Source organism: Acanthisitta chloris, unplaced genomic scaffold (assembly GCF_000695815.1).
Source record: "Acanthisitta chloris isolate BGI_N310 unplaced genomic scaffold, ASM69581v1 scaffold35349, whole genome shotgun sequence".
In the NCBI taxonomy this organism is placed as follows: domain Eukaryota; kingdom Metazoa; phylum Chordata; class Aves; order Passeriformes; family Acanthisittidae; genus Acanthisitta; species Acanthisitta chloris.
In genome coordinates, this window is record NW_008690387.1 from 62,013 (window position 1) to 88,328 (window position 26,316).

General features: G+C 46.5%; 1 protein-coding gene across 1 annotated transcript in view; it reads left to right on the forward strand.

Moving 5' to 3' along the window:
* The window catches only part of NOTCH2 (notch 2), a 76,161-nt gene extending 52,633 nt beyond the window's left edge, over positions 1 to 23,528 (forward strand). The window contains exons 18-32 of the mRNA XM_009081788.1: positions 1,759 to 1,912; positions 2,863 to 3,047; positions 3,875 to 4,007; positions 6,027 to 6,272; positions 8,286 to 8,398; positions 8,588 to 9,117; positions 9,888 to 10,235; positions 10,478 to 10,620; positions 11,369 to 11,579; positions 12,198 to 12,294; positions 12,819 to 12,987; positions 17,520 to 17,821; positions 18,147 to 18,294; positions 18,793 to 18,890; positions 19,764 to 23,528. Coding sequence (XP_009080036.1) covers positions 1,759 to 1,912; positions 2,863 to 3,047; positions 3,875 to 4,007; positions 6,027 to 6,272; positions 8,286 to 8,398; positions 8,588 to 9,117; positions 9,888 to 10,235; positions 10,478 to 10,620; positions 11,369 to 11,579; positions 12,198 to 12,294; positions 12,819 to 12,987; positions 17,520 to 17,821; positions 18,147 to 18,294; positions 18,793 to 18,890; positions 19,764 to 21,107 — 4,221 coding nt within the window. The 3' untranslated portion in view covers positions 21,108 to 23,528. The remainder of the gene's footprint in view (positions 1 to 1,758; positions 1,913 to 2,862; positions 3,048 to 3,874; positions 4,008 to 6,026; positions 6,273 to 8,285; positions 8,399 to 8,587; positions 9,118 to 9,887; positions 10,236 to 10,477; positions 10,621 to 11,368; positions 11,580 to 12,197; positions 12,295 to 12,818; positions 12,988 to 17,519; positions 17,822 to 18,146; positions 18,295 to 18,792; positions 18,891 to 19,763) is intronic.
* The last annotated feature ends 2,788 nt before the right edge of the window (positions 23,529 to 26,316 follow it).

Consider the following 26,316-nt stretch of genomic DNA (forward strand, 5'->3'; position numbering starts at 1 on the left):
TGGAACAGTAAACACTATATTGGCTTCCTTCACCAGCAGTCTTGAGTGCTGCCATTTACACAAAAAAAAAATCAGTGAATTTCTTAAACTTCTGAAAACACTACAATTTTGTAAGACTTTTGCCACTCTCTTTCATGCCAACATGTCATTGCAAAGCAGTGGGTGCTGTAAAGAGGCATTTTAGTGGCAGTGGGGGTGGTGCTTTTGTGGCAGTATATTGCTAGACATTAAATTGTCAGGTCTGCTTCTAGGTACTGCTAATGGAGGAAGTGAATGCAAAGTAATGAAGTGATATAAAAAAGCAACCCCTCTGCTACCCTAATTATGCATTCCAGGCACACCACTTAAACCTCATTGGGAGAATTAGCATTGAGCGTGATCATGAAGCACTGTGAAGTTCAGTAGTTCCTCTTCTGTTATGTTTGCTTTGTTTTTACTTGAGAAAAGGATCAATGTTCCTGTCCCCAGATGAAGTGTTGTGGATTCTCAGAAAGTCTGCTTTATGTGCAGAGAAGCTTGTTCATAATGTATTGCTCATTTTATGCAAAGAATCTGAACTTTCTAAATTTATAAGTACTACTCAAAGCTGTAGTGGAGAGATTTATAGATTACAGCTACACTGTACTTTTTGTCTTAGTGGTAAACTGGCGTGACCTAATTAGCAAAGCTAAATAAGCAGCACAAAATCAGACAATGATTCATAAGTTTTAGAATTTGCATGTAAAACAGTCAGCTACTCATTACAAATGCAGAAGCAAGAGGCTCTGTGTTTTTTCTTCTTCACGCTCAACTACATGTGATAAAACTTAATTCCAAGTTTCTTTTGGGTTGCCTGTGAAAGCACAGATTTTTTTACTTTAATCTTTGTGAGGAGACAGTTTGCATCTGAAAAGCAGAACTTTCTGCAATTGGAATTGCATTTTGCAGCCAAATTTCAGTACTACTGGCTTAAAAAAAACCCTCACCCTTCCCTCAAGTCAGCCTGAAGTCAATCAAATAACTGTATTACTTTGAAGACAAAGGGCTCAAAAAGGAAATTATGGTTAGTGGCTGGTTTATATTACATCAGACAGAGTTATTTTGGGTCTTCAGTCCACTTTCACATGATGGTTTACTGAGTTTTGGACTCTTCATTTGGAAACTGTTTTTTGCATAAGGAATCAAGAAAAGCAGTATACTTTAGCCCACCATCAGTTCATAAAACTGTTGTGGGGTTTCAGTTGAGTCCCAGAAGACAGAAGAACTTAGAGAGACCATGCTAGAGGAAATGGGGGCACAAGCAGGTATGGTAAGCTAATGATAAAAAGGAAAAACAAAGATCATAGTGTGGAACAAGTCTGTTGTTCTTAAAAAGCAGTGAAGATGGGGGGACTTTGGGAGAAGAAGGGGCACCTGTTACTGTTGGTAGCCAGAAGCCTCATGCTAATGTGGAACTGGAAGCCTAGTCTGAGATAAAACTGAATTTTCTCAAACCCAGCCAGCCAAAGATCCACCTTCACAGTAAGGTGTGAGGATCAGCTTACTCTTGAAATAATGCTGCCATCTGGGGCTTGCTCTTCTGTACATTTGCACTTTCCTAGACATGTGAGACTGTTAGTGAAGCACCTGGCTTAGACTTGGGAGGTACTGTGCCATTCTTTCCAGTGCCACATGGAACCAGTATTGCAGAGCTTCCTTTCTTTGCATCTTGAACTTGTTCTCTGAGTAGTGTTTCCTACTGCACCTGCCATATGTCATGTGTTGTTTTTTTCTCCTCAGTCACTTATGGATCTGTGCAGCAAGTCTCCCTGTAAGAATAAAGGCACATGTGTCCAGACTCTAGCCCAAACTCGATGTGTCTGTCCATCTGGTTGGACAGGTGCTTACTGCGATGTGCCCAATGTCTCATGTCAAGTGGCAGCTTCACAAAGAGGTAAAAAAGCATCCTCTGTGCTTTAACTGAAAACATTTCCCCTTGCATCAGTAATCTGTGCCTCTTTTGCCCCCACACCTGTGGACACAGCATGTGTTGGAAAACCCAGAGAGCTTTGCCTCTGATTGATCATGGTCACTTCTAAAGTAAAATACTTTCTGCAAGGTTGTAGGTGGGAGTCAAGGCTTTCCTGACCATCCCTGCCATAAAGAGATAGCTTCTACCATAAAAATCTTAGAAAAGGAGAATTAAGTATTTTATGAGAGTGTCAGTAATACTGTTTTCACATGGAAAATCCATCAGCTGTTTGTCTTTCTGCTAAATCCCAGGCAGGCCAGGTTTGAGAACGTTGTCCTTGTACAAGAAAGGCATCTTGTAACTCACGATCTGTGTAGGTATTTTTGCTGGCTATTAGTGCACTATTTAGCTATACAGGTTATACCATGGCCCCTCAAAGTTGTACTTTTCTTCTTCAGATGATGTACATGTAAAAGATTTGGGATTTAAGTGAATTCCATCCTGGAACATGGTTTTTAGCCCAGGCAGGTGGACAGTGCCAGGCCGTTTTCAGTCCAGGAGATGCCAACAAGCAGATTCAGTGTAAAAGGAGAAGGGTGTCAAGCTCCCATACCTTTGGCAGACATTTTAGGTACAAACATTGAACCTTAGTACAGCAGCAGTTGTACTTCAGATGTGTCTTCACTAGCCAGTGATAAAATAATGCAGCCTTAAAATGCTTCATGCTGGTGTTAATGGTGATGATCCAAAGGGCATGGAGCAGTGCCTTAATTTGGAAGCCAGTTGTGGTTTTGACCCACTGTAATTTAAAGAGTAACTCTTCAGTCTTTAAGTTTCAACTTTTCAATTTGTTATGTCTGTATTAATTTCTGGCTGAGCTACCAGCACTGGCGGCGAGTGTTTCATGTGTTTGCTCACTTTATTTGTTTCAGGAGTCTCAGTGGACCAGTTGTGCCAGCACTCTGGTCATTGCCTCAATGTTGGAAACACACACCACTGTCAGTGCCAGGTGGGTTACACAGGCAGTTACTGCGAGGTGCAGCTGGATGAGTGTGACTCCAGCCCCTGCCAGAACGGAGCTACCTGCCGGGATCACCTGGGTGGATACCAGTGTGAGGTAATGCATGGTGCTTTAGTGGGAAGAGGTCTAAATGGTTAGAGTTATCATAATGCACAGGAATCAGAAGGAATCAGAAACACATGCAAGGGGTAGAATAGGTTCAAATAGAGGATAAAAGCAACCTGCACCTGGAAGGAATTTGGCTGTAGCAGAAACACTGCTCCTGAGTTTTTCAGACTGAATTAAGAGGTGTAGTTGTAAGGAGCTGTGCTTGATGGGCATTTGAACTCTGCCTCATTGGGGATGGAGTTTTTATCTGGAAAGACTTTTTTCCCGAGGTGTGGTTTGTATTAAAATATATGTAAAATGCTTTAAAGGAATGCTGTATTCTCCCTGTTGGATGGGCAAAGTATCCCTTGCCTCTCAGGGTGGGAAATGCCTTCCACTGCTTTCTGTTTCCTACAGCTGATGCAGAGAGCAGTGCAGGGTATGATATTATGGTCCATCAACCTTCCTAAGCTTTTCAGTGTGGTAGAACACCTCGGGAGCTCGTGCCCAGAGGGAAAGGATGAGTTTTATGTAAACCTTAAGTCAAAACTGCTAAGCCAGTCTCAGAGCTAAAAGGTGTCAGGATTTGATCGCTCTGTTTTCAGCAATCCAGCCACTCTAATTCAAAGACGCAGTGTGCTGTGAGTAGTCACATGGTCAAGTTGTGTGCTTAAGCTGGCTGGCTGTGCAGCCCTTGAAATCACTTGCAGTTGTATAGCTACAAAGGCAGTGCTAATCTGTGCCGTTGAGGGCTCCTTTTGTCTGTATTAGCCTTTCTCAGATGTCTACGAATGTATCTGTTAGGAGATTATTCACACTTATTTCTATACTGGCAGTGTGTGGCTGGATACCAAGGTGTCAACTGCGAATATGAAGTGGATGAGTGCCAGTTTCAGCCCTGCCAGAACGGAGGAACATGTATCGACCTCGTCAATCATTTCAAGTGCTCCTGTCCACCAGGAACTCGGGGTATGAAGCTCAACCATTAAGTGAATGTTACAAGAGTGAAATTTCCTTTCTGACTACTGGTTTCATGACACACAGTCTAAAGGGAATGCATTATGTTCTGTGAAGAATGTTCCCAAAGTACACTGAATCCCTTGAGATACATATTTTCTCTTTAAAAATAAATGCTGCCTTTTTTCCCCATTTTTTTTCTTTTAAAGGAATAGATTGTGGCAGTGTCCTTTGGGAATGTATGATCCATCTTAGGCAATGGGGACGTTCAAGATTACTGTTAAGGTCTCTCCCAACTCTCTCTGTTTCAATATAGTAAATCCAAGGTTTCTTTTTGGCTAAGATGCTATGAAATATGTCTGAAACCTGCTTAATTCTTGCATAATTTCCAATGTCCTTTACTTGTTTAAATTTTTGCCCTGCATTGTCCTCTATCCTGGAGTCTTTTGTGCAGAAGTTGTTCAGTGCCTCTAGGCTACCTTAAACTATTTCAGTAAATTTGAGCTCTTATATTAAAAGCTCCTTTACCAAAAAAAAAAAAAAAAAAAAGTAGTCCACAGTTCTATATTGGTGGTTTTCACTAAGTATGACTCTACAGCCTGGTTAATGTGGTGTTTCTTGAAACCTAACCTTCCATTTCCCTGTTATAGCTGACCTAATGACCTGACTTCTACCTCTGAAAGTATTCAGGGTTGCACATTTTATCCCATCAGCAAATGCTTTCTCATTTCACCTTGTTTTTAAAGTTTATTTCTCAAGCTAGTTGAAAAATTTACATTCCTCTGAAGTATTTCTTTCTGAAGTGTGTCAACATAGCAAAATCTTCAGATGTGTGTCAGAACTTAATTCTTGGTTCATAAAGTAAATTTAAGTAAATTATAAAATAATGTCATGCATTTGCCTTCTGCTCATACATATTACCATCACTCACTTTGGTGTGGCTGTCAGCACATGTCCTCAGTCTGGAGAAGTGTTTATTTAATTGTAAATCATTGTGTTAGCAATTCTTCATGTATTGTTCTTAATTTGGTCCTCCAATTTAAAAAAAAAAGGATTTTTTCTTACTCCTCTCCATCCAAGTGTGTTTTTATGTACCAGTTTCTGCACTGCCAGAGATTGTGTTGTACTAAATCCCACACTCTCCTCCAAGAGGTTCTGAGTGTACTGCTTTAATCCTTCAGTCTTAATTTGCTGAGAGTAAGTACTTTTTGGATGTGGCAAATTTTTTTTGTTAAATGAAAGGAATTAGAGAAGATTGATACAATTACTTATGATAATAAAACTCAGCTTTCGTCCCTGACCCAATCTGAACTTAATACTTTACTGATGCCAGTATAAGCATCCTCCATTTGTAGGTGAATTTGTTTGCTCTGGTTGAATCAACAGTATTAACAGACAAAACTACTTGCTCAGCTTACCTTCTCTGTCCCCTTGTATGTGTTATACTGTGCAGTGAAGGCAGAACCAGCACCAGACCTTGTCCTTTGGAAAGGAACCCTGTAGAGAAGGGAAGAATCTGGCTTTCCTAGCCAGTGGTGAGGGTTTACTGTAGGTAGAAGCCAAACTGCAGGAATCAGTGTTTTATCACAGTTGCTTTTCTGTGAGTTTGTTGTTGCTTGTTTTAATGCTGTTGCTACAAACTCTCTTTGCCCAGTTTCAGGGTTGCCTGAAGCTAAGTGACTGGTGGCAGCTCGGAGCCTTTCAAGGACGGCACAGGGCTCATGGGCTAAATCAAGTGCATCCTTTGGGGGTTTGCTTTGGGTTTGTGTTTTGAATTACGCCCTTAATTTAAGTCAAGTATGAAAGCAGCTAAATACCAGTATGGCCTACCATTGAGGACAGGCTAGATGTAAAACACATGCTGCCTAGGCCTGATCTGAGGCTGTCTGTCTGCATGGGGTATGGGTTGCATTAAGCTGGCATCTCTACCTGTTCATTTCAGGGACTGTGTGTGACATGGTCTTAAAACAGTGTAGGAAGGGAGGCCATGGCACTGTACCCTCAAATTGTCACTCTCTCCTGCTTTGACAGGCCGTTTCTGTGAGGAGAACATCGATGACTGCATTTCAGACTCGGGAGTGCCTCGCTGCTTCAACGGGGGGCAGTGCATCGACCAGATCGGCAGCTACAGCTGCCTGTGTCTCCAGGGCTTTGCAGGGGAGAGATGTGAGGGAGATATCAACGAATGCCTCTCTAATCCCTGCAACCCTCGTGGAAGCCTGGACTGTGTCCAGCTGATAAATGATTATACATGTGTCTGTCGTAGTGCTTTTACTGGTGAGTAGTCCTAAATGTGTTTCCAGTTTCACGGTAGTGTCTTAAAAAATGGCAATTCTTTCCCTTTCTGCCAGTTGTGTTATCTAGTCACTTCCCTTTACAATGTCTGATTCTTCCCCTACAGCGTGTCTCAGTTTTTAAACCAATCTTTCTTTTAGACCTTCTAAGAAATTTGGCTTTCAGAGCTGTCTCAGACAAAGGAATCTCCTGAGACACTTGGCTGCCAGGATTTTCTTTTCCTGTGGCACTTTTCTCTCCTTCATAATTTCACATTTCTAGTATTGGAAGTGTAACTGTTCATGTGTCAGTTTCTCCATGGCTTTTTCTTTTGCAAAGCAGCATATGCATTTTCTCTATAAATCAGTGTCATGGTATCCATAATTAGCTCTTGGCCTCCTTTTCTGCTCCTGGCTCCCATCCTTCTTTACATTGACAATGTGGTCAGGATGGAATACTCTCTGCATAGACAGGCTTTACATTCCTAGCTTAGTGATCCTTCCACAATTCAACTTTGAATCACAACTCTGGAAGAATTTCACACTGTGCAAACTTGTGTCTCACTCTCTCTGGGTCTCTTCTTTGTTAGTATTGCTGCTATTCTGCTTTCTGCCTCCCACTGGGCATAAGTTTGGTCTAATAGTCTCCAGATGTGTCTTAACTTTCAGCTTTCCGGTTGCCATGTCAGTTTAACTTCTTATGTATTCAGTTTTCCTCCATTAAAACCTTTCACTTTCCCTTCTTACTATTGACCTCTGCATGCTTTACCAGTAGTTTTTAGTCTTTTTTTCCTTAAAATTTAAAGATGCTCTGATTTTTCCACTAGATTTGTGAGTTTCAGACATAAAGAAATCACAAAGACACACATTTGAAAAATTCATGTAGTAGTTTCTGAATGCATTACTTAGACTGACGAAAGAAGCTCCTAGAAGAGTGTGGTGTATGAGGGAAGTTGAGCCAGGCTAGCTGGTGGGACATTGGTGCAGGCCAGCAGATAGGTTTAGATTTAAGCCTGTCTGAGAAGATTTCTTTTATGAATTATGCCTTGTGTTGCTTCTGGATCTCATGGAAGGGTTGCTGGAACTCATGGTGTGAGGAGTGCAGACCTGCTGCTCTGTCGGATGAGGAGAGAGAGCTGCTCTGTCTCAGACATGAAATCTGTCTGGAAATCTTAGGCACAGAGAGATGCTTCCTTCTCTAGCTGTCTGTCCTCTGTGCATTCCACATTGACCCTTCTGCCTGGGAGGGGATGGGGCGGCTTTGCTGTGGTCTGTGACTGATAGGATGCCAGGACTCTGTGGGCCATCCTGCCCTGTCTGCTCCTGTCTGTAAGCAGTCTTGGCTGCACGTCTGGAGACCTTCTGTTAATGTTTTCTTAGGGGATCCAAGTAATACTTAGGTCATCCTGATCTTTTCAAAGTCTGGTGTCAGAGTTTTACTCCGGGAGCTGCTGCAAAGCTAGGCAGTGCAGTAAAACATCTGTCTGGCTGGTAAAGTATGAGACTCCACTTGCTTCTCCTCTTCAGTCATGTTGCATCTGGTCCTGAGGGTTCTTCATTTGTGTTAGAGTGCAATTTGCCTTTGGACTCATTCAGCATCTTCCAAAAAGTAAATAAGTCTTAGGAACCACCAAACTGATTTGGTACAGCACTTTCAGCCTCTGTGTCTGGCTGACTTGGGGGTGACAGTAGCAAATTCTGTCTTCATGCTGTGTTGCATGCACTCTTCAGAAGGCAGACAAGGTCAGCTGTCTCCAGATACACTGTGGGTTCTGGGGTTGTGCCTTCCTCTACCACTACATGGGCAGCTCCTTTGAGAGCATGTGTTACCTGAAGAGATGTTCCATACCTCTTCAGAGGGGAAAGTCTCACAGGAGTGTTTGGCTCGCTGGCTCTCCATGGGAGTGTTTTGCTTTGTGATGGCATTTTGATGTGCACACACACATTTCTCTGCTCTTTTTCCCTTTTTTGATGTGCACACACATTTCTCTGCTCTTTTTCCCTGTGTCTGTCTCAGGTCGTCACTGTGAGAGTGTAATAGATGTGTGTCCACGGAAGCCTTGTCAGAATGGTGGTACCTGTGCTGTTGCCAGCAATATGCCAGATGGGTTCATCTGCCAGTGTCCTCCGGTAAGCACTGTATCCTGAAACTGGATTGCCTGCCTCAGCTGTAGGGTTCTCTGGCTACAGTCTCACTAGTTTCACTGGTGGAATTACAGGAGAGAAGGGATTTGCACGTGACACCTTGCCTCCAGCCCTCAGAGCAGTGAAGAATAAGTTTGTGAGACTGATTGGTTTGCCTTTTTTCTTCCCCCATAGGGTTATTCTGGAGCTAAATGTGAGTTCAGCAGCCACAGTACTTGTGGACAAGTGAAATGCAAGAAGGGTGAGCAGTGCATCCAGACATCTTCTGGTCCTCGCTGCTACTGCCCCAAGCTGTCTGTGGGAGAGGAATGCCAGACAAACACGGGTTGTGCCAGTGCCCCCTGCCAGAATGGTGGGAGCTGCCACCCTCATTCTCAGCCTCCTTACTATTATTGTCAGTGCCCTGTTCACACCCAGGGCAGCCAGTGTGAACAGCCTGTAACTTTCAGCCCAGAGCCCCGAGGATGTTTGGATTCCCACTGTGCAGAAAAAGCCAGAGATGGCTATTGTGATGAAGACTGTAACACTCATGCATGCCAGTGGGACGGAGGCGACTGCTCCCTGACAATGGAAGATCCTTGGGCCAACTGTTCCTCCTCATTGCGCTGCTGGATGCTTTTCAATGGACAGTGTGACGAGTTCTGCAACACACCCGAGTGCCTGTTTGACAACTTTGAGTGTCAGCAAAATAGCAGAACATGCAAGTAAGTCTCCATCCTGAGAATGGTTTCTCTGTGTCACTAACAGCTCCTGCTAGCACTCTCAATAGCTGGTACACTCCCTGCCTGCTGCTCCCATCTCTTCCATTGTTTCTGTTGCTGGTCCTGGCTGAAAACTTGGCATCAAGGAGTTTCTGCTGCTTTGTGTACTTTTTGTCTGGGTTTGGAATTCGTATGCTATGCACTAAGTCGATAACCTGAACAATGGTAATGTGTTAACCTGCTTGATGGATGTGCTCTGCTTTCCCTGGAAGTGTCAATAAGAGGCATTTCTCCTTGTACTACATTTTAATAGTATTGCCTCCTATCCTGAGTTTCACTCCATACCAGTAACACCTGTATTTTCATCCCAGCTGTGTTTGCTACCTCTGAATTGTGTTTCTACCTGGTTTGTCATGGCACTTCTTTCTCTTCAGTTATTTGTGATAAATGCTACAGCTTTGCCGCGATGATTCTTCCGTGGTGAGACAGGAGGTGCTGGAGCTTTATCTTAGCAAACAGAATAAGCAGTTCTCTTCCACTGATACCAGAACTGAACCAACCACATGTTATTGCAGTGTTCTGTGCTTCCTACTTTCACCCTGCCAGGTTGCAAACTTATCCTGGGGTTATATTTCTTCTCCTTATATCCTGCTTATGAGTGCTATTTTACCTCAAATGATGACAAAGTGTAAGACCTTGGCCCCCATACTGCAGATGTACTGCTCAGAGTGTGTCTGTCTTACATGCTGCCTGTAACCCTCTCACTGTTCTAGGTATGACAAGTACTGTGCAGATCACTACGCAGATGGTCGCTGTGACCAGGGCTGTAACAGTGAGGAGTGTGGCTGGGACGGTCTGGACTGTGCTGGTGACAAAGCTGAGAAGCTGGCAGAAGGGACCCTAATCATCGTGGTCTTGATGCCCCCTGACGAGCTGCTGGAGGATGTGCGCAGCTTCCTGCGCACTTTGGGGACACTCCTGCACACCAACCTGAGAATTAAGCTCGACTCCCAGGGAAACCCCATGGTATTCCCATACTATGGGGAGAAATCGGCAGCGCGGAGCCGTCGGTCACTTGTGGTCATTCGCAAGCACAGAGAACTGGAGCAAGAGGTCATTGGGTGAGTGGATGCCTTTGTGTTCCCCTGGCCTTATGCTGGTAGCTCTTGCCTGTAGGTGTGTGGGGCATTCTGGACTTTCTAGGGCTGTAGTCTGTTCTTTAAATAAGGAAATGTAAAGCTATTGCAACTGCCCAATTCAGTCTTGGGGTAGAAAGATGAACAGAGAAGGCTGTATTTTAACCTAGTGCTTTGGCAAAAGTTTCTTTTGCTGACTTCTGTGCCCTCTTACTGTGTCTCTGCAGCACCAGGGTGTTCCTGGAGATTGACAACCGTCAGTGTGCAGAGGATTCGGAGCAATGCTTTCACAACACAGAAGCTGCTGCAGCTCTCTTAGCTGCTCAGGCCATCAAGGGAATGTTGCCCTATCCTTTCGTGTCTGTCCAAAGTGAGTAACTGCAGAGGAACAATTGCTTATGGAGGGAGGCAGTCATCACACCTGGGCTTGCAAAATACTTGCTCAGATTATTGATCAGCATTTTACTATGTCTCATTGTTCACTATAGTTTCTGGGAGCTAACTTGTTCATCCCTAGTTATGGGAGTGTGTATGTGCAATATGCTCCAAGGGAACATGTGTTTAGTAAGGCAGAGCATTTCATTTGTAGCTTAGTCATTTCAATATTTGTATAAACAGCAGTCTCTCGTGTGCAGCAGCAGTGTGCCATGCACTGCAGTGGTGATCTCTGTACTAAAAACCATTCGTGTGCTCTGAGCCACGAATTCAGTGAAAAAGGTGCCATTAGAGAGTCTAGTCCACCAGATGTTTTTTCCTCTGGCAATATAATATATAATTCCCTTTGATTTCTGCTCCTCTCCCTCAGTCTATGGTTTGGCTGCAACCTCCTACTAGATTGGTATTATCACTATTCCTACTTGGGTCGTGCTCGTGTCTTTATTTGGATCAGCTCTCTGTACATTGACTCAGGGTGGCTGCCTGCAGCCAGCAGGACTCTCAAGGAAGGAGCAAGATCTTCAGTTCAGCAGTCATATGCTGCATACATTCTTAAAACAGTTGCTGCAGAGTCTAAACTCTGTATAGAGACAATACACTCTCTGGGGAAGACTGTGGGTAAGAAAAGAAAGTCTATTGTCTCCACTTTGTTAATCTCATTGTATTTTAACTGGAAATTTTAGGTGAACCCTTGTTACCACCAAAGACCCAGTTGCTTTACCTACTTGCTGTGGCAGCTTTGATCATCCTCTTAATCCTTCTCTTCGGTGTGATGATGGCAAAGCGTAAGCGCAAACATGGTTCTCTGTGGCTCCCAGAGGGATTTATTCTGCGCAGGGATCCTAGTAACCATAAACGCAGAGAGCCAGTTGGGGAAGATGCTGTTGGACTCAAGTAAGTTTGCATTTAGGCCCCTGATATTCTGTCTGTTAGTGTGTTAGAGGACTTTGAGAATGTGGTGTATAAATCTTTCATTAAAGGCATGTAGCTCCATAGAGAGAGCTGCTATTTAAGCTAGAAATTCTGAGGTTATTTCTCTAAATTTTAATACATCTGTTTTGGACAGAAGAACTTAAATTAACTGTAATGTATAAAATACCAGTAAGGAATCTGAACTCTTGGTTATTTTGGCTTTCTGACACTCTGTTTAGTTCAGCAGATGAGTACTGTTTGCCTAATTTCCTCCTGGAATAGGTCAGACGGGTTGATAGGTGACAACAAACTTTTAATACCTCTAGCTCAGTGCTTTAAAGATGTGACTCAAAAAATGGAAAGTTTCCAAAGAGGAATCCTATTTACACAGTTTTGCTTTTCCACTGAATTAACCAACTTGGCAGTTTTAAATGCATTTAATGCCACTGTTGGTTGCCTCAGATTTCTAATTTCTTGGTCCCTCTGTTTGCAAGCTACCAATCTTGCAAGCACCCCACCCTTGGTCTCTGCAGGGTAGTGTAAGCAGCAGGAGTAGCACCTGCTCAGCCTGCAAAGTGATGTGTTCTCCTTGTTTGCTAGAAATCTGGCAGTCCAGATACCAGAGGGTAACCTAGCTGATTCTGGACCTCCTGAACACTGGGCAGGTGATGGTGGACCTCAGCCAAAGAGAGCTAAGGTAAGGAGATCTAAGACTTGAATATCACCTGAAACTGAAATTGCTAGTAAGAAAAACATCTGCATTAACTTTCAGAGTGTGCCCCTTGCTCACACCTCCCTTTGCTTAGGGATTTGTAATATACAACTAATGGTATCTGAGGAGCAAATCCTCAGGTTAACACTGCCACCACATGCTGGTGGGGAAAGTAGGTACCTTGTGTGCCACTGTCCCCTCTCTGCCCAGGCCCTGCTGCAGCAAAAGGAACAAGATTAATGTAATGTCTGGCAGGTCAGGCCTGATAACATATGGTGGGAGGGTGAAATCTGAGAATGCTGAGTTAGAGACTGTCATTAGTTTAAAACAAAACAAAACAAAACCTCTAAAACAACAACGACAAAACAAACAAACAAAACCAAAACATGACAAAAAAACCCACCCAAACCCCAAGAAACCCAATCAAAACTAAGAAAACCCTAAGAATGTTCAGTGTCTTTGGCCATTTGATGAGTATTTTGAAGCAAGTGCTTATTTCCCATGCTCAGGCTGAGGACCAGGCCTTGCTCCCAGAAGGTGATGAGCAGATAGATCAGCGCCAGTGGACACAGCAGCACCTGGAGGCAGCAGATGTCTGTGGGAGCACATCACTTGCCCTTACACCTCCTCAAGCAGATCAAGAAGTGGATGTTCTGGATGTCAATGTCAGAGGGCCAGGTCAGTACTCTGAGTGTCTGTGTGTTCTGCCAGCCAGACATCAAGTTCCCCTCCCTGCCTCCAATGGCTGTGACTGATAACATTAAAAATTACATGGAGTACACAGGAGCACCAGCAGAAATTTTTGTGGTACTCAAGGAAAGCTTGTGTGCATTCCAGAAAAGAAAGATGGAGAGATTAGATCATGGTCTGTAGCCCATGGAATATTATGTAACCAGGAGAAAAAGGGTTCACTTAGCAAACACCTGTAGGACCTACAGCTATAGAATCTCCTCTACAACAATGCATGCCCAAACAATATTGTTGGAATGCTATTCTGGCACAAATTTGGAATGCATAATTGTGCTGGAAATAACTTCCAGCTTCTCCAGATGGATCACTCCAGACATTAATGCCAGACTTTGCTAAGGACTAACTTAACAATTTTTATGTCTCTTATCTCCTGAGTAAGATGACTTCTGACCAACAGTATAACCCAAATAGTAGTGTGTGAGGCATCTGTCCTGGAGCAGAGCAGCAATGCAGCAAGCTCAGTCATCAATTTTTTAGTAGCTGGTTTATATCCTCAGCTTATGATGAGTTGTTGAATTTGTAACACAACTGTGAACTTTGAAGGAGATTTCTTTAACACACACATGCGTGCACAGACTTTCACTCCCAAATTACTAGATGCACTAAGAATGCTCTGCTGCTCTTTATTAATGTAGCACTAAGGCTGTGTAACCTGGTAAAATGGGTCATCTGGCAATAACTAATCCCTGGGTTCCAAGTGGAGCCAGTTGACTAAGAGCTTTATCCTGGTTGGAAGAGCTGCAAGCATGGCTCTTGTTCATATGCAGAGAGGTGATTCTGATGAAATTGCTGCAATTGCTTTTTATTGAGTTTTGTGGGAATATTTCCATGCAATGTAAGGATGGCTGGACTCATTCTCTCAGTTCCCTTCTATTGTCTTTTCTGCTCATTGACCCGTTAGCTCTCCTAAATGCAAAGCACAGGGAAGGAGGGATTTCTGTGTAACGAGTGTGAGAACATAAACCATCAGTTTCTGCCAAATTTAAGCTTTTCTTTATTTCCCCTATTGAAACTTCTAGTTGTGTGGCAGGGTAAAAGCTTTCCAAGTGCAGGCAATCATGTTCTTAAGGCTTCACACTGCTTATTTTCACGTTCACCCGAAGCTTTGTCCAACAACAGCAATGAAATAATACTGACCTGTGAGTTGTTTTCCTGACACTCAGAAGCAATTGTGAAGCTTGCAGCAAGCTGCTCTAAGCTATGTTCCTCTGTGGCATTAGAAGCAAGCAGCTGTCGGGGGAGAAATTGTTTAAGAAGTCTGAGAAGTGTAGGAGGGGTAGGATTCCTCACAGTTAATGTAGCTGTTTGTCTGCCCTGGCCACCTTCATCTTTGCAGGCAGAGGAAAGAAATGGGCCCTTCGGTGGGGCAGTTCCCCTCTGTCTCAAGAAGACTGGATGGTTCACACCCCAGTAATGGTTTGCTACCCCTAATTACAGGGGGTGTAGAGGCTGACTTGGGTGTAGGTGTCTGGGCTGGAGCCATGTGAAGCTGGGTGAGTTAGATCCTGGCCACAGGTCCAGGTGGCAGGTGAAACAATAGAGATCTTTTCTAGAGAGAGGATGCAAATTGAAACACCTTGATTTAACTTGCTGCCTCTCTTAACCCAGCACCTTCTGCAGTCTTGAGTTTGGGGGAATCCAAGAGGTCCAGTGTCCTACAGAAGTATTGCCTAGAGATTTTACCCACGGGTTCCTTACATCCCCAGCTTTCAGTATATTATGCCTGAATGAGACCTTCAGATGTACCTGTCTGGTGAACTCCTAATTTTACCATCTCACTCCAGGTTTTGCATTTACTCAGAGGCTGTCGTAGTGAAAGACAGCAAACAGAAGAGTTTTTATAAAGTGCTGCTGCTACCTTTGTCTCCCCATGCTGTTCCTTCTCTGTGTGCCCCAGAGCAGTAAGGACATTCTTTTCACTGGAGTTATTGTGAGTGTGTAACCAGGGTAATGCAATTATAGGCATAACTGGTAACACCACCTATAATTAAAATTGATGAACTGTCCCTATTATATGCCCCTCTTTTTCAGTTGCTAAAACTTCAGTGGTTCAGACTGGAATTTTCCATGCTGGGTGTCTGCCTCCAGCTGGATCCTTTTGGGTTCTTTTCCAGCTCTTTCAGAGAACAAGCTGGAAGGAGGAAAAAAGACATTGTGTCCACAGCTTTTTGTTTTTTTCTAGTGGTCCATCAAGCACTTAATTGTGATGGTCTAGCTGTGCTTTTACTAGCCTCATAAAACTAACCGTGTGTGGCCAACTTGCAAAGCTCTGAAAAGGGCTGCATGTACCTGAGAGACTTTGTGGAGGGTGGCAGCTAATTCTTCCAAGGATTTAATGCATACTATAGCTGTGTCCCCACAGAGCAGCTAGGCATGATCGTCCAGGACAACTACAGTGAGTGAGCAAGCAAGACCTGTCCTGAGAGTGGTTTTTCCCAGGGCTGTGATGCTGGAGAAAAGGAAAGCTCCTTTCTGTGCTCTGTCTCTCTGCTCTTTGTGTTGTGGCAGAACGGAGGAGACCACAGCCTGACTGGAATACTGAGAAGTATTCATTTGGGACAAGGGAGCAGAGCCAGCAGTGGGAGGGAGAAGCACAAAAAGGAGGTATAGCCTTGGAGAGCGGGCGAGAGGGTCTATAGACAGGACTGGATCTTGGAACCTAACCCAGGCCCATACGTCAACGCTTTGCTGCCGTCCAACAAATCCTGAGAAAGGAGCTGGGTGGAAGGCTGTGTGTCCTGTGGTGCTGAGCCACTAGGAGGAGTGTGCATGCTGCTGGAGGCCTCAGCCTGGCCTCTGCCCCTGCTCCATGCTCTGCCTTGTGGTGGAACCGTACATTTCTAGAAAGTTTTGGAGCTACCCTAAAGTAGAGAGTCAGGACAACTTAGTGATCAGAAGTTGAGAAATGGGAGCAGGGCATTACAGCTCTGTATATTACTTCCAGTAGGAGATCATTGCTTTGTTTATGGGCATGGAATCCCTGTTCTGCTGTATGACTCTCTGCAGGGCTTCCACACTCCGTGCAACACTGTAGATTGAGAGCCATGCAGGCAGGGAAGCTGTTGTCTGTCCCCTGCTTGTCCATGGGATAAATCAGGTAGTTGATGAAAGATTGTCTCAAATTTCTACTAGTGAGCCACACCAGAGAAGCAAAATTTGTGTTCACCTTTGCGGAGCTCCAATGGGACACTTAGCTCAGAGTGGTTCACTCCTGCTGCCATCTCAGTCCCTCTTACTTTCCAGATGCCCCTGATATGTGTGGAGTAAAGCAGTAAAATCAGTAAGCAAGTGTCAGTGTCTACAGTTGAAGTCTTTGGTTTTAGGAAGCTAACATCATGTAACATGCAGAGTCTGCTGAAACTGAAACACCTGGCATTTGATGGGTTGCTGAAAATATGGGGAGATGATCACACTGCATCAAGGGGAATATTAACAAGGATGAAAAATCAGCAGCATGAGCTGGTCTTCCTGCACCATGCACTCTGATCAGCAGAGAGAAAGGAAGGTTCATCCAAGGGAGCTGAGTTAAATGAGAGGTTTGGAAGAGTCCCATCACGGTGAGCCCGTCACTGGAGACTTGCAGAGAGATGCAAGCCCAGTGTATTCCAAAGCACTCAGACTGTGAGAGCTCCAGTGATTTGTACCTGCAGGCAGTCCCTGCTGTGTTGGAGGGGTGCGACGGAACAGAGCATTTGTTTGCATGGAATGCTACTGGTACAAGAACAGGGCGTTTGTTTGCATGGAATGCTACTGGTACACCAGTGATAGTGCTGGATTGAATCCTGTTCCATGATCCCTTCCTATGTAGTGTACTTCTGGGAACACACAGAGTGTACTTGATCAGTTTGCTAAGGGCTCTGGTCATGGAAGTTATTAAAAGTAAGATGAGGTTGGCTCAGGCAGCCATCCTGGGGCATTTGTTAGCTTTGAGTGCTTGACTGTCACAGCTTCAGGGTCCTTCTCATGGTGACCCTGATGTGTAATAGATACGAAGGCTTTTGTCTGCATTTCACTTCAGGTTAATATTTGAAAAATGACACCAGTAATCGGTGGCTCAATAACGTTCTGGCAGTTGTTTCTTCTCCTCAGGTATGTGATTAGAACATCTACATTAGAAGTTATACTTAGTCATATGACACCTTTGATTTTTATAGCCCACCCTTCTCTCTTAGAATTTAGATAGCCTTTACATTTTGCAGAAGTTTTCCACTTTGGCAGCAAAGATTTTTTGGTTTAGAATGATCTGACTAATTTGAGAAATATCTGAGTTCTGTTGGGTTTGCAGAAGGTACGGAAAGAAAACAACTCCCTAACTCTGTTGGGCATTAAGAGAACAGGTCTCAGGTAGAGCAGCTGGAGGGATTGTCTGTAGCTGTGGTTGCTCAAGGGGAGAGATCTGTGAGATTTCCTTGCCTTTGCTGCACTACCAGGTTACTATATCATCCTCTCTTCTGTTGCAGATGGATGTACTCCACTTATGTTGGCATCTCTGCGTGCGGGCGGCTCCGATATCAGCGAGGATGATGAGGATGGGGAAGATTCCTCAGCAAACATAATAACAGATTTGATCTATCAAGGTGCCAACCTGCAGGCCCAAACAGACCGCACTGGGGAGATGGCCCTGCACTTAGCTGCCCGTTACTCGAGAGCAGATGCTGCAAAACGCTTGTTGGATGCTGGTGCAGATGCTAATGCACGGGACAACATGGGACGGACACCTCTCCATGCTGCTGTGGCTGCTGATGCCCAGGGTGTCTTCCAGGTATGCCAGCTGAAGAACCCTGTGCTCTGTAATTATATAACCCTGCTCAAGCTGCACTCTGTTCACTCACAGCCTTGTTCTCATGCCTGTGATGGCCAGGCAAAAGTTTTACATTCAGTTTCCTTGGGTATTCATAGCTTGACGCAGTCAGCATCCATGAGCCATCCAGCATGTGTTGGTTTAGTCTCTTTGCCTCTGTCACCTATTTTCTGGATCCCAGTGCTCAGGCTGCTTTGTCATTATATAGTTTCTCTTGAGATTCTGCCAAATCCTCAGTTTCAATCTGTAGTGATGCTGAAAAATTCTGTCTTCCGCTATTGTCCAGATCCTGATCCGTAACAGAGTGACAGACTTGGATGCCAGGATGAATGATGGAACGACCCCACTGATCCTGGCAGCACGTCTAGCTGTGGAAGGAATGGTGGCTGAGCTCATTAATTGCCAGGCTGATGTGAACGCTGTAGATGACCACGGTAATGTGAACGTGACATACCAGGCTGGGCAAGATTTGTCATGGTGTGAGCAGGGAGGGGTGGGCTTCTGCCCTCCCAGAGCGTGGGCTGCTCATGAATTCTGCAGCTAAATCACACACTGGGCTGTCCTGCAAAGTCCTCACAGCAATTAGAGGCTGCAGGCTGCTGCATATTGGCTTGGTTAGACAATCCAGGAAGAGAAGCAAAAGAAATATGGGATTGGATGTGCAGGGATTTTCTGAACTGCTAACATGACTCTGTGGATAGGTTATTTAAAAGATAAAACATAAATCCCAGAGCAAGTGCTGGAAGTCCCCTTGCATCCCTGTAACATGTCACATGGTGATTTCCAAAGTGTAGATGTGACTTCAGCACATACTCATGTGCTGCAGGCTGCACTGCAGTGCTTCCCTCAATGTGCTCTGTCCATTTCGGTGCTTTAGAAAATAGAAAAATAGCTCCTTGGTTTGTTACTGAACTTGTTGGGTTTCCCTGCAGGTAAATCTGCTCTTCACTGGGCTGCTGCTGTCAACAACGTGGAAGCAACACTAGTGCTGCTGAAAAATGGAGCCAACAGAGACATGCAGGATAACAAGGTACAGAGGGAGGGTGCTCAGCAAGCCTGTGCTTCCTAACTCAACGCATCTCTTGGGTGTTGGTAGTGAGCTAAGTTCAGATTTTCTAAACTGGGTGCTCAGTGCAGGTCTTCCAAACCCAGACTGTGACTGGAACTTTCCACAAGTGCTGGATGTCTTGTAGGATTTCTGATACAGGAGAGCAGTTATTTTCCTTGTTTGGCCAAGTCCAGTGCATCAATGCTGTCCTGCTTTATCTGCAGGGAAGAAATGCAATACAGTCAATGGTGTGTGGGAGCACCAGGTGAAGTGCTGCAGGAGTCAGACAGCTAGATTCCAGTTAGCAGAGAGAAAGATCTTCTGGCAGCACAGCAGCAGTCATGTCCTGTCACATTTCCAGGGTCTCACTGCAGGGTGGATATGGTGGAGAAGCCCCCCTGTTTGAGAGACAGTTTGCACTGTGCAGATGTCCTGTAGCTTCAGTTAGTTTTTTCTGTGTCTTAGTGCTTGATTTCTTTCCTCTGCCTAAGATTTCTTTTTTGGATTATTAGTGGGTGTTAGAGTTGCCAACAAGCTGCAGTTCCTTACAGGACTAGTTTGCCTTTGTACCTTTCCCTCCCACAATTTGAGGAGAAATGGGAGAAAGGCACCAGGTGCTTTCATAGTTTCTCCAAGGAGGGAAGAATGCCCTTCCTGGTGGTATAGTTAGCCTGTGCTCCACTGCTGTGTATGAAAACATCTGTAATCTGCCTTTTTCAGTGGGCACCTCTCAGAGTGGGTTGTTCTTGGAGAAAATTATTGCAGCGCTGCATTACATAGGTTTCCACACCACAAGGTGTAAGTCAGTTCCCCCCACAGTGAAGCCGCTAAAACGTTTACTCTCTGTGTTTTCAGGAAGAGACTCCACTCTTCCTCGCTGCTCGGGAAGGCAGTTTTGAAGCAGCAAAAATCTTGCTGGACCACTTTGCCAATCGAGACATCACGGACCACATGGACCGCCTGCCCCGAGACGTGGCCCAGGATCGAATGCACCACGACATCGTGCAGCTTCTCAACGAGTACAACGTGGCACACAGCCCTGCTGGGCACCCTGGTGCCATGCTGAACTCTGCCCTCTCCCCAGTCATCTGTGGCCCCAACAGGTCCTTCCTCAACCTGAAACACGCTTCGCTCAGCAAGAAGTCTCGAAAACCGAATGCCAAAGGCATCATGCCCACGAACCTCACCAAAGATGCAAAGAGGAGAAGGAAGAAGTCCCTCAGCGAGGGCAAAGGGCAGTTTTCGGAGAGCTCAGTGACCCTGTCACCAGTGGATTCCCTCGAATCACCCCATGCTTTTGCATCCGAACCGACATCGTCTCCCGTGATGCCGTCGCCAGGGGTGCTACACTCGTCACCCAGCTCACTGCTGACTGCCCCGTCGGTGCAGGCTGCACACACCATGTCCTTCTCCAACCTCCACGAGATGCAGCCCTTGGGACGTGGATCCAGCACGGTGCTCCCATCTGTCAGCCAGCTGCTTTCACAGCACAGAACCACCCCTCCTAACAGCGGGCTCGGCAGGCTGCGGCCAGGCAACGTCTCCACCGAGTGGATGAACCGCATGGAGGTGAACGAGTCCCAGTACAACGAGATGTTTGGCATGGTGCCCCAGGTGATGCATTCCCACCCTGGCGTTTCTCAGCAGAGCGGCTTGGTTCAAGCAGACACGAAGCACATGGGAGTGTCCAGGGAGTCTTTGCCCCCCATCATGACTTTCCAGCTGGTTCCCAAGGGTGGCATAAACCAGCAAGCACTGCCACAGCAGACCCAGTCAAACTGCGCTCAGAACATGGCTGGTCCTCTTAGCTCCATGTACCAGATCCCAGACCTAGCCCAGCTGCCCAGCGCCTCGTTCTCCATGGCTGCCATCCCTCAGCAGGATGGGCAGGTGGCTCAGACGGTCCTCCCAGCCTACCACCAGTTCCAGAGCTCGATGGGGAAGTACCCCACGCCTCCCTCACAGCACAGCTGCTACTCCTCGGCCACAGAACGGACTCCTAGCCACAACCGGCACTTACAAGGGGAGCACCCGTACCTGACTCCGTCACCCGAATCTCCGGACCAGTGGTCAAGCTCTTCCCCACACTCAGCCTCTGACTGGTCTGATGTGGCAACCAGTCCTGGTAACAACCAGCGTGGGCCAGCGGCCGCTCACATGACAGAGCAGCAGCGGAACAACATGCAGGTGTATGCCTGAAGGCTGGCCAAGGTGAAGCCTGGTCAAAGCGGACTCCAGAACTCATGAAGGTCTTCCAGGACGGAAATGAAGAACCATTTTTAGTATCCAAGAGTCTTAATGAGCCCAGGATGTTCTTTTGTTGGAGGGACTGTGGTCGCTGTAGGCTTGTATGCTTTTATGCTAAACAGAGAACTGTAGAAGCTGGTAATGGAGAAGACCAGCTGGGTCACTTCTAACCATCTCCCTCGCACCTTGGATGTGACTGCTGTCTGCACTGGATCCTCCAGTCTGCTTTTAAATATGTTCCACCGTTTCTTTGGGGAGACAGCTCTTCAGCTTAATGCATCTCGTGGTCGTTTCTCCAGAAATTTAGCCAAAACCAGCTTTGTATCCTTATTTTGTTACTTCTTCTGTTACCCACGTAACCTCTCTCTGAAGCACCTTCTACTAGTTCTCCTCGAGTTCAAGTTGCCTTGTCTTGACACAGCTCAGAGCTGCACCCACATTCCTAGACCCCTCCTTCCCTTGGCTGCCCTTGCTCAGCAAGTGAGCCAGACTTCCCCAGACACCTGCAGGTCAAGTGACACCTTCTGTCACGCAGCTTCACCCTTTCCTCTTCAAGAGTCTTTGTCTTATACAGACCCACTAACACCCCTTAGCATTCTCACTGCCTGCCCCACAGGTATTATGAGATTATGTATACATATAGTCTTTTAGGTTGTTTGTTTTGTTATTTCCCCTCCCCAAAACGCTGGTCTGAACTGGTCTTCCCCCCGTGGTGGCCTGTAGGTGCATCTCTCCAGTGTTGTATGTCTTCCCTGAGACATGCCTGACTGTTTTGACACACTACCCTCCCTGTGCCCCTGTCCTGCCAGGTGTGTCCATGACTGCCTTCATGGGCTCCCATGCTGGAAGAGATGCCCTGCAACTGATACAGGCCTTTTGGGAAGCTCTTGGGATGAGCCTAAGTGTTTCAAAAACTGGTAACACAAGCTCCCAGCGTTCTTGCACAGTAGTCCCCTCCCCTCCATCCAAGGGTGGCTGTGTGTCCTTTCCTCCAGATACCATATGCTGCCTCTTTATGGTATTATTAACAGGTGTTGATGATGTCATTACATGTTTGCAGTGTGTGTCCTTCTGCACCAGCAATGACATCCAGCCCTTTGAAAAGTGCCCCTTTCGCTCCAGCCCTGGGACAGAGCTGCCTTGTCTTCCCCTCCCAACACGGAGGCTGCAGCACTGACTCCCAAGCAGGCTTCCAGCAGCAGCAGGAGTGGCAGTGTGCCTGAAGCCAGGAGCTGGGCTTCTGCAGCAGACCAAATAGCTCAGAAACCATTGCCTCATGCAGTTTGGTTCACAGATTTGGGGCTGTCCTCTACTCTCAGCTTCAGCCTGTGTCAAGATTTCCCAGCTGAGGTGCCCCGTGTGCTCTGTGGGACAGTAGTGCCATTCATACTGCAGCTCCCTGGGTAGTTTTGGAGTTACGGAAGCCAACTGTCGCTGACCTTGGACAAACAGCTGCTCTTTCTGCTTTGTCTGCAAGGGTAACACTTCTCTGAAGGGCTCCGAACCAGTCAGCAGCCGAAGTGAACATTTGTGGGAATGGTTTGCTCCTACCTCTTCAGGGGAACCCTGCAGACATGTGTTCCAAAGAGACTGGGGCTGTCGTCGGCTGCTGCCAAAGGACTGAAGGCCACTCCCCTCCGAGCAGTGGCCATGCAACATCCTACCATGTACAGTATTGTCTCTGATGTTTCTTTCCATTCTAATCAAGAGTAAAAGTTGCTTGTTTGTTTTTTTTCCAATCCAACTCAATGGTACATGAAGGCAGGGCCTCAGGAGGAGCTGGTTCCCGAGGCCGTTGTTTTGGGCTGAAGTTTTTCATTCTGAAGTTCCTGCTCTTTGCAGCGCACACCGCGTTCCCCGGCACGCTCGCTGCAGCGTGTCCCGTGAAGTTCAGCTGCAGCTGACTCAGATCTCCAGGCAGGAGCCTGCAGCCTCCTGGAGGTCTGTCAAGGTACACAATTCACTGCAAATAATGAAGTGTTGCTACAACAATGCTAAAGAAACAAAGGGCTTTTCCTTGTTAGCCCCAAATAACCAAGTGCCTTTTTATATATGTGGCTACCTTTTACAAGATGAGTGCTTTCTGTGGAATGAAGCCAGTTCCGTGCCTGGCCTGGTAATATGATGGCCCTCTGCCTTTCTCTTTTGTTTTGTTTTGGTTTTTTTTTAACTACTTGTAAAGATAATATCTCCTTAAGGTGGTATTTTATCTCGTAAGTTGTAGAGTAACCATTCACACAGCAGCATTTTCCTATATTAATAATGGAAAATATTTGCTTATTTTTACATTTTTTATAAAAGTCTTTTATGAAAATAGTTGCTGCCAAATGTATAAGCAATTTTTATCCCCAGAATAAAAGAGTATGTGCCCAGTATCTGTGTGATGCTGTTTTCTTACCACCTACTATGGCACAGCTACTGGATTATAAATTAATTGTCCGTGTTCAGAGGCTGTTCAGGTCCTGGCAAAGGAGAGCTGGTTAGGCTCTCCACAGTCTGTGTCAGGAGACAGCTTTTGGGGATCAGAGCTGCTCTGTGGCTCAGCAGTACATGCACCCTGCTGCTTAGCTCCACTCAAGGGAGCTGCAAGCAGCCTGGCTTGAGTGAGCAGATGAATTTTGGGTCTCTTGGTTAGCTGAGAAGGGGGCAGTAACCAGCCAAGCAGCTGGGCATTCTGGGAAGGATGGGGAGGGACTGGACAGGGCCTTTCTGAGATGCTTTGAGTAAGAGCTCTCACTTGCCTGTGAGTCTGAGAGCTGGAGAGGGGCTGGGAAGTTTGTGTGGCTTTTAGAAAGGTTGTGAGCGAGTGTGGGTCAGGTGGTGGTTAGTGGAGCTGTGGAGTCATTCGCTCTCTCAGGTCTTGCTTCCCTTCGTGTGTTGGTTGTTCTTCCAGCTGGGAGGAGGACCCTCATCCCTAGAGCTGAGGCTGCATTTCTGGCTTTGTCTCAGCATCAGATGCATAGAATCCTTAAGTTTGGAAAAGCTCTCCAAAATCAAGTTCAGCCTTTGACCAAACACCACCTTGTCAACTAAACCATAGGACTAAGTGCCAAGTCAGTCATTTTCTAAACATCTTCAGGAAAGGAGATTCCACCACTCATTGAGCAGCCTGATCTGATGCCTGACCACCCTTACATTGAAGAAATTTCCCCTAATATCCAATCTAAACCTCCTATGGTGCAATTTGAGACCTTTTTTTTTCATTCTGTTGCTTGTTCCCTGGGAGAAGAGACTGACCCCCACCTGCTTGAAGCCTCCTTTCAGGTTTAAGTTGTAGAGAATGAGAAGGTCCTCTCTGAGCCACCTTTTCTCCAGGCTAGAAGCATGAAGAAACAGAGAATCACAGCTCCTCTGTGCTCTTAGACTTGAAAAGACTTGAACAATCAGAGAACAAACTGGCAATGGCTGCTGTGCTGTATTTGGAGCACAGAGGTGCCACTGAAGCCTTGGGCTCTACTACTGCACACTTGACCATTTTCCAGCTCTTGCAGGCTCGGATGAAGCCAGGAGCTGAATGACAATGCCTAGCAGGGGTAAAGCTGCTGGGGGCATTTTAAGGGTTTACTATTCAAACAGCACAGCTCCTTTATCCTCTGGTAGAGCCAGCTCGGCGAGTCCAAGCCTCCGGAGGTTTTCATCCATGTTCCCCACAGCATGTATGCCAAAGTTTAGCAAGCTCTGCTGAGTCTCTGGCACAGCTGCATCGAGTTTACTGGTGCTCAGGCTGAGACTTGAAGCTGCATCTCCTTGGGACAGCGCATGCCTCTTCCCCAGCCCGGGATAGCCAGGGGCTTGTGGAAACTTGCTGTGTTGCATCCAAACAAGCCTGGCTGAGCCAGCCAGGCAGAGAGCTGGGACATCCCTTATCTGACTTGAGGACTAGTGGAAGAATCTCAGGCTCCTTTAGGGGAGTTTTTCACAGCTTTTCATAAGTCAAGGGTGGAGTCCTGTTTTTCTGAGGGGTTGCTGTGTTTGTCTATTAGTTAGGGCAGTTCATCTCTGGAAGATTGTTTCTGTTAGAACTGATAGTAGGCAGCAGCTGTGTTTGGACAGGAGAAGGCTTTACTCCTTTGATCCTGGAGAGTGCCTAGCAAGCAGCAACAGCTGTATCCTGGCTGTAGGTGGAGATGGGTCTGATCCTCCTCCCTCCCTGGGGCGAAAAACAGACCTGCCTCTGCACGCTGGTGTGAAACTGCTCTGTGTGGGTGTAGCAGCGTTCACAGGCTGTGTCTCAGCAAATGCTGCCACAGATTTGATCCTGTGGGAGACCCCTGGGGGCCTTGGCTTGAGCCTGACAGCCAGAAGTAAACCCTCCTTGTTGGGGGAAGCAGGACTTGGCTCTGGAGCTAGATTCTCTGCGGGTAGCTACTCCTGGGTAGTTCCCAGTGGCCTCATCCATAGGTTTTGGAGGGGGCTGGGAGGAGTGCCTGGCAGCTCCACACCAGCAGCAACTTCCCCAAGGCCAGGGCTGCATGTGCCCTCTGTGGGGCAGAGGCAGTGGGGTCTGCTGCTGCTGCAGGACCTGCCCCTTCCTCCTGGAGGGACAGAGTGACGAAGTCCTGCGTCAAGACAGGGCACGGGGGCTGGGCCGGGGCACGGGGGCTGGGCCCCCCACCACTATCTGATGGCACCTGGCAGCCCCCGGCTGCAGGCTGTTCCCACTCCCCACGCCCTGCATCCTGCTCACGAATCTCCCGGCAGTTCAAACAAGGGTGGTGTGGGGGTGACGCATGGCAGAGCTGGGCAGGGCATGGGGCACGGCCGGGTGCCATCCCTGGCTGGGGACACAGGCAGTGCCCAGGGTGGTACTGCAGGGATGCTCTGCCCGGGGTCAGGGGCTCACCCCGGGGCTGACTCCTGCCAGGTCCCCATCCAGCTGGGGCTGGGCCAGTGAACATCCCAACCTAGTGCTGCTCTCGGCCGCCAGATTATCTCTGCATCGCAGGAGCAATTAATGGTAATTGCAGGGGGTTTATTGACTAACTAGGAGAGGTTCTTCCTGTGTCTTTCTGGAGTATGCAAACAGCAGATATCTGGGCAATTCTCCAGCAACGTGGGGGGGATGGAGGGGAATCAGCAGTAAGATTTTTATGGTGAGAATCACCTGAGCTGGGCAAACACTGATGCTGGTGAGCACCAACATATAAAGGGCAGCTCTGCT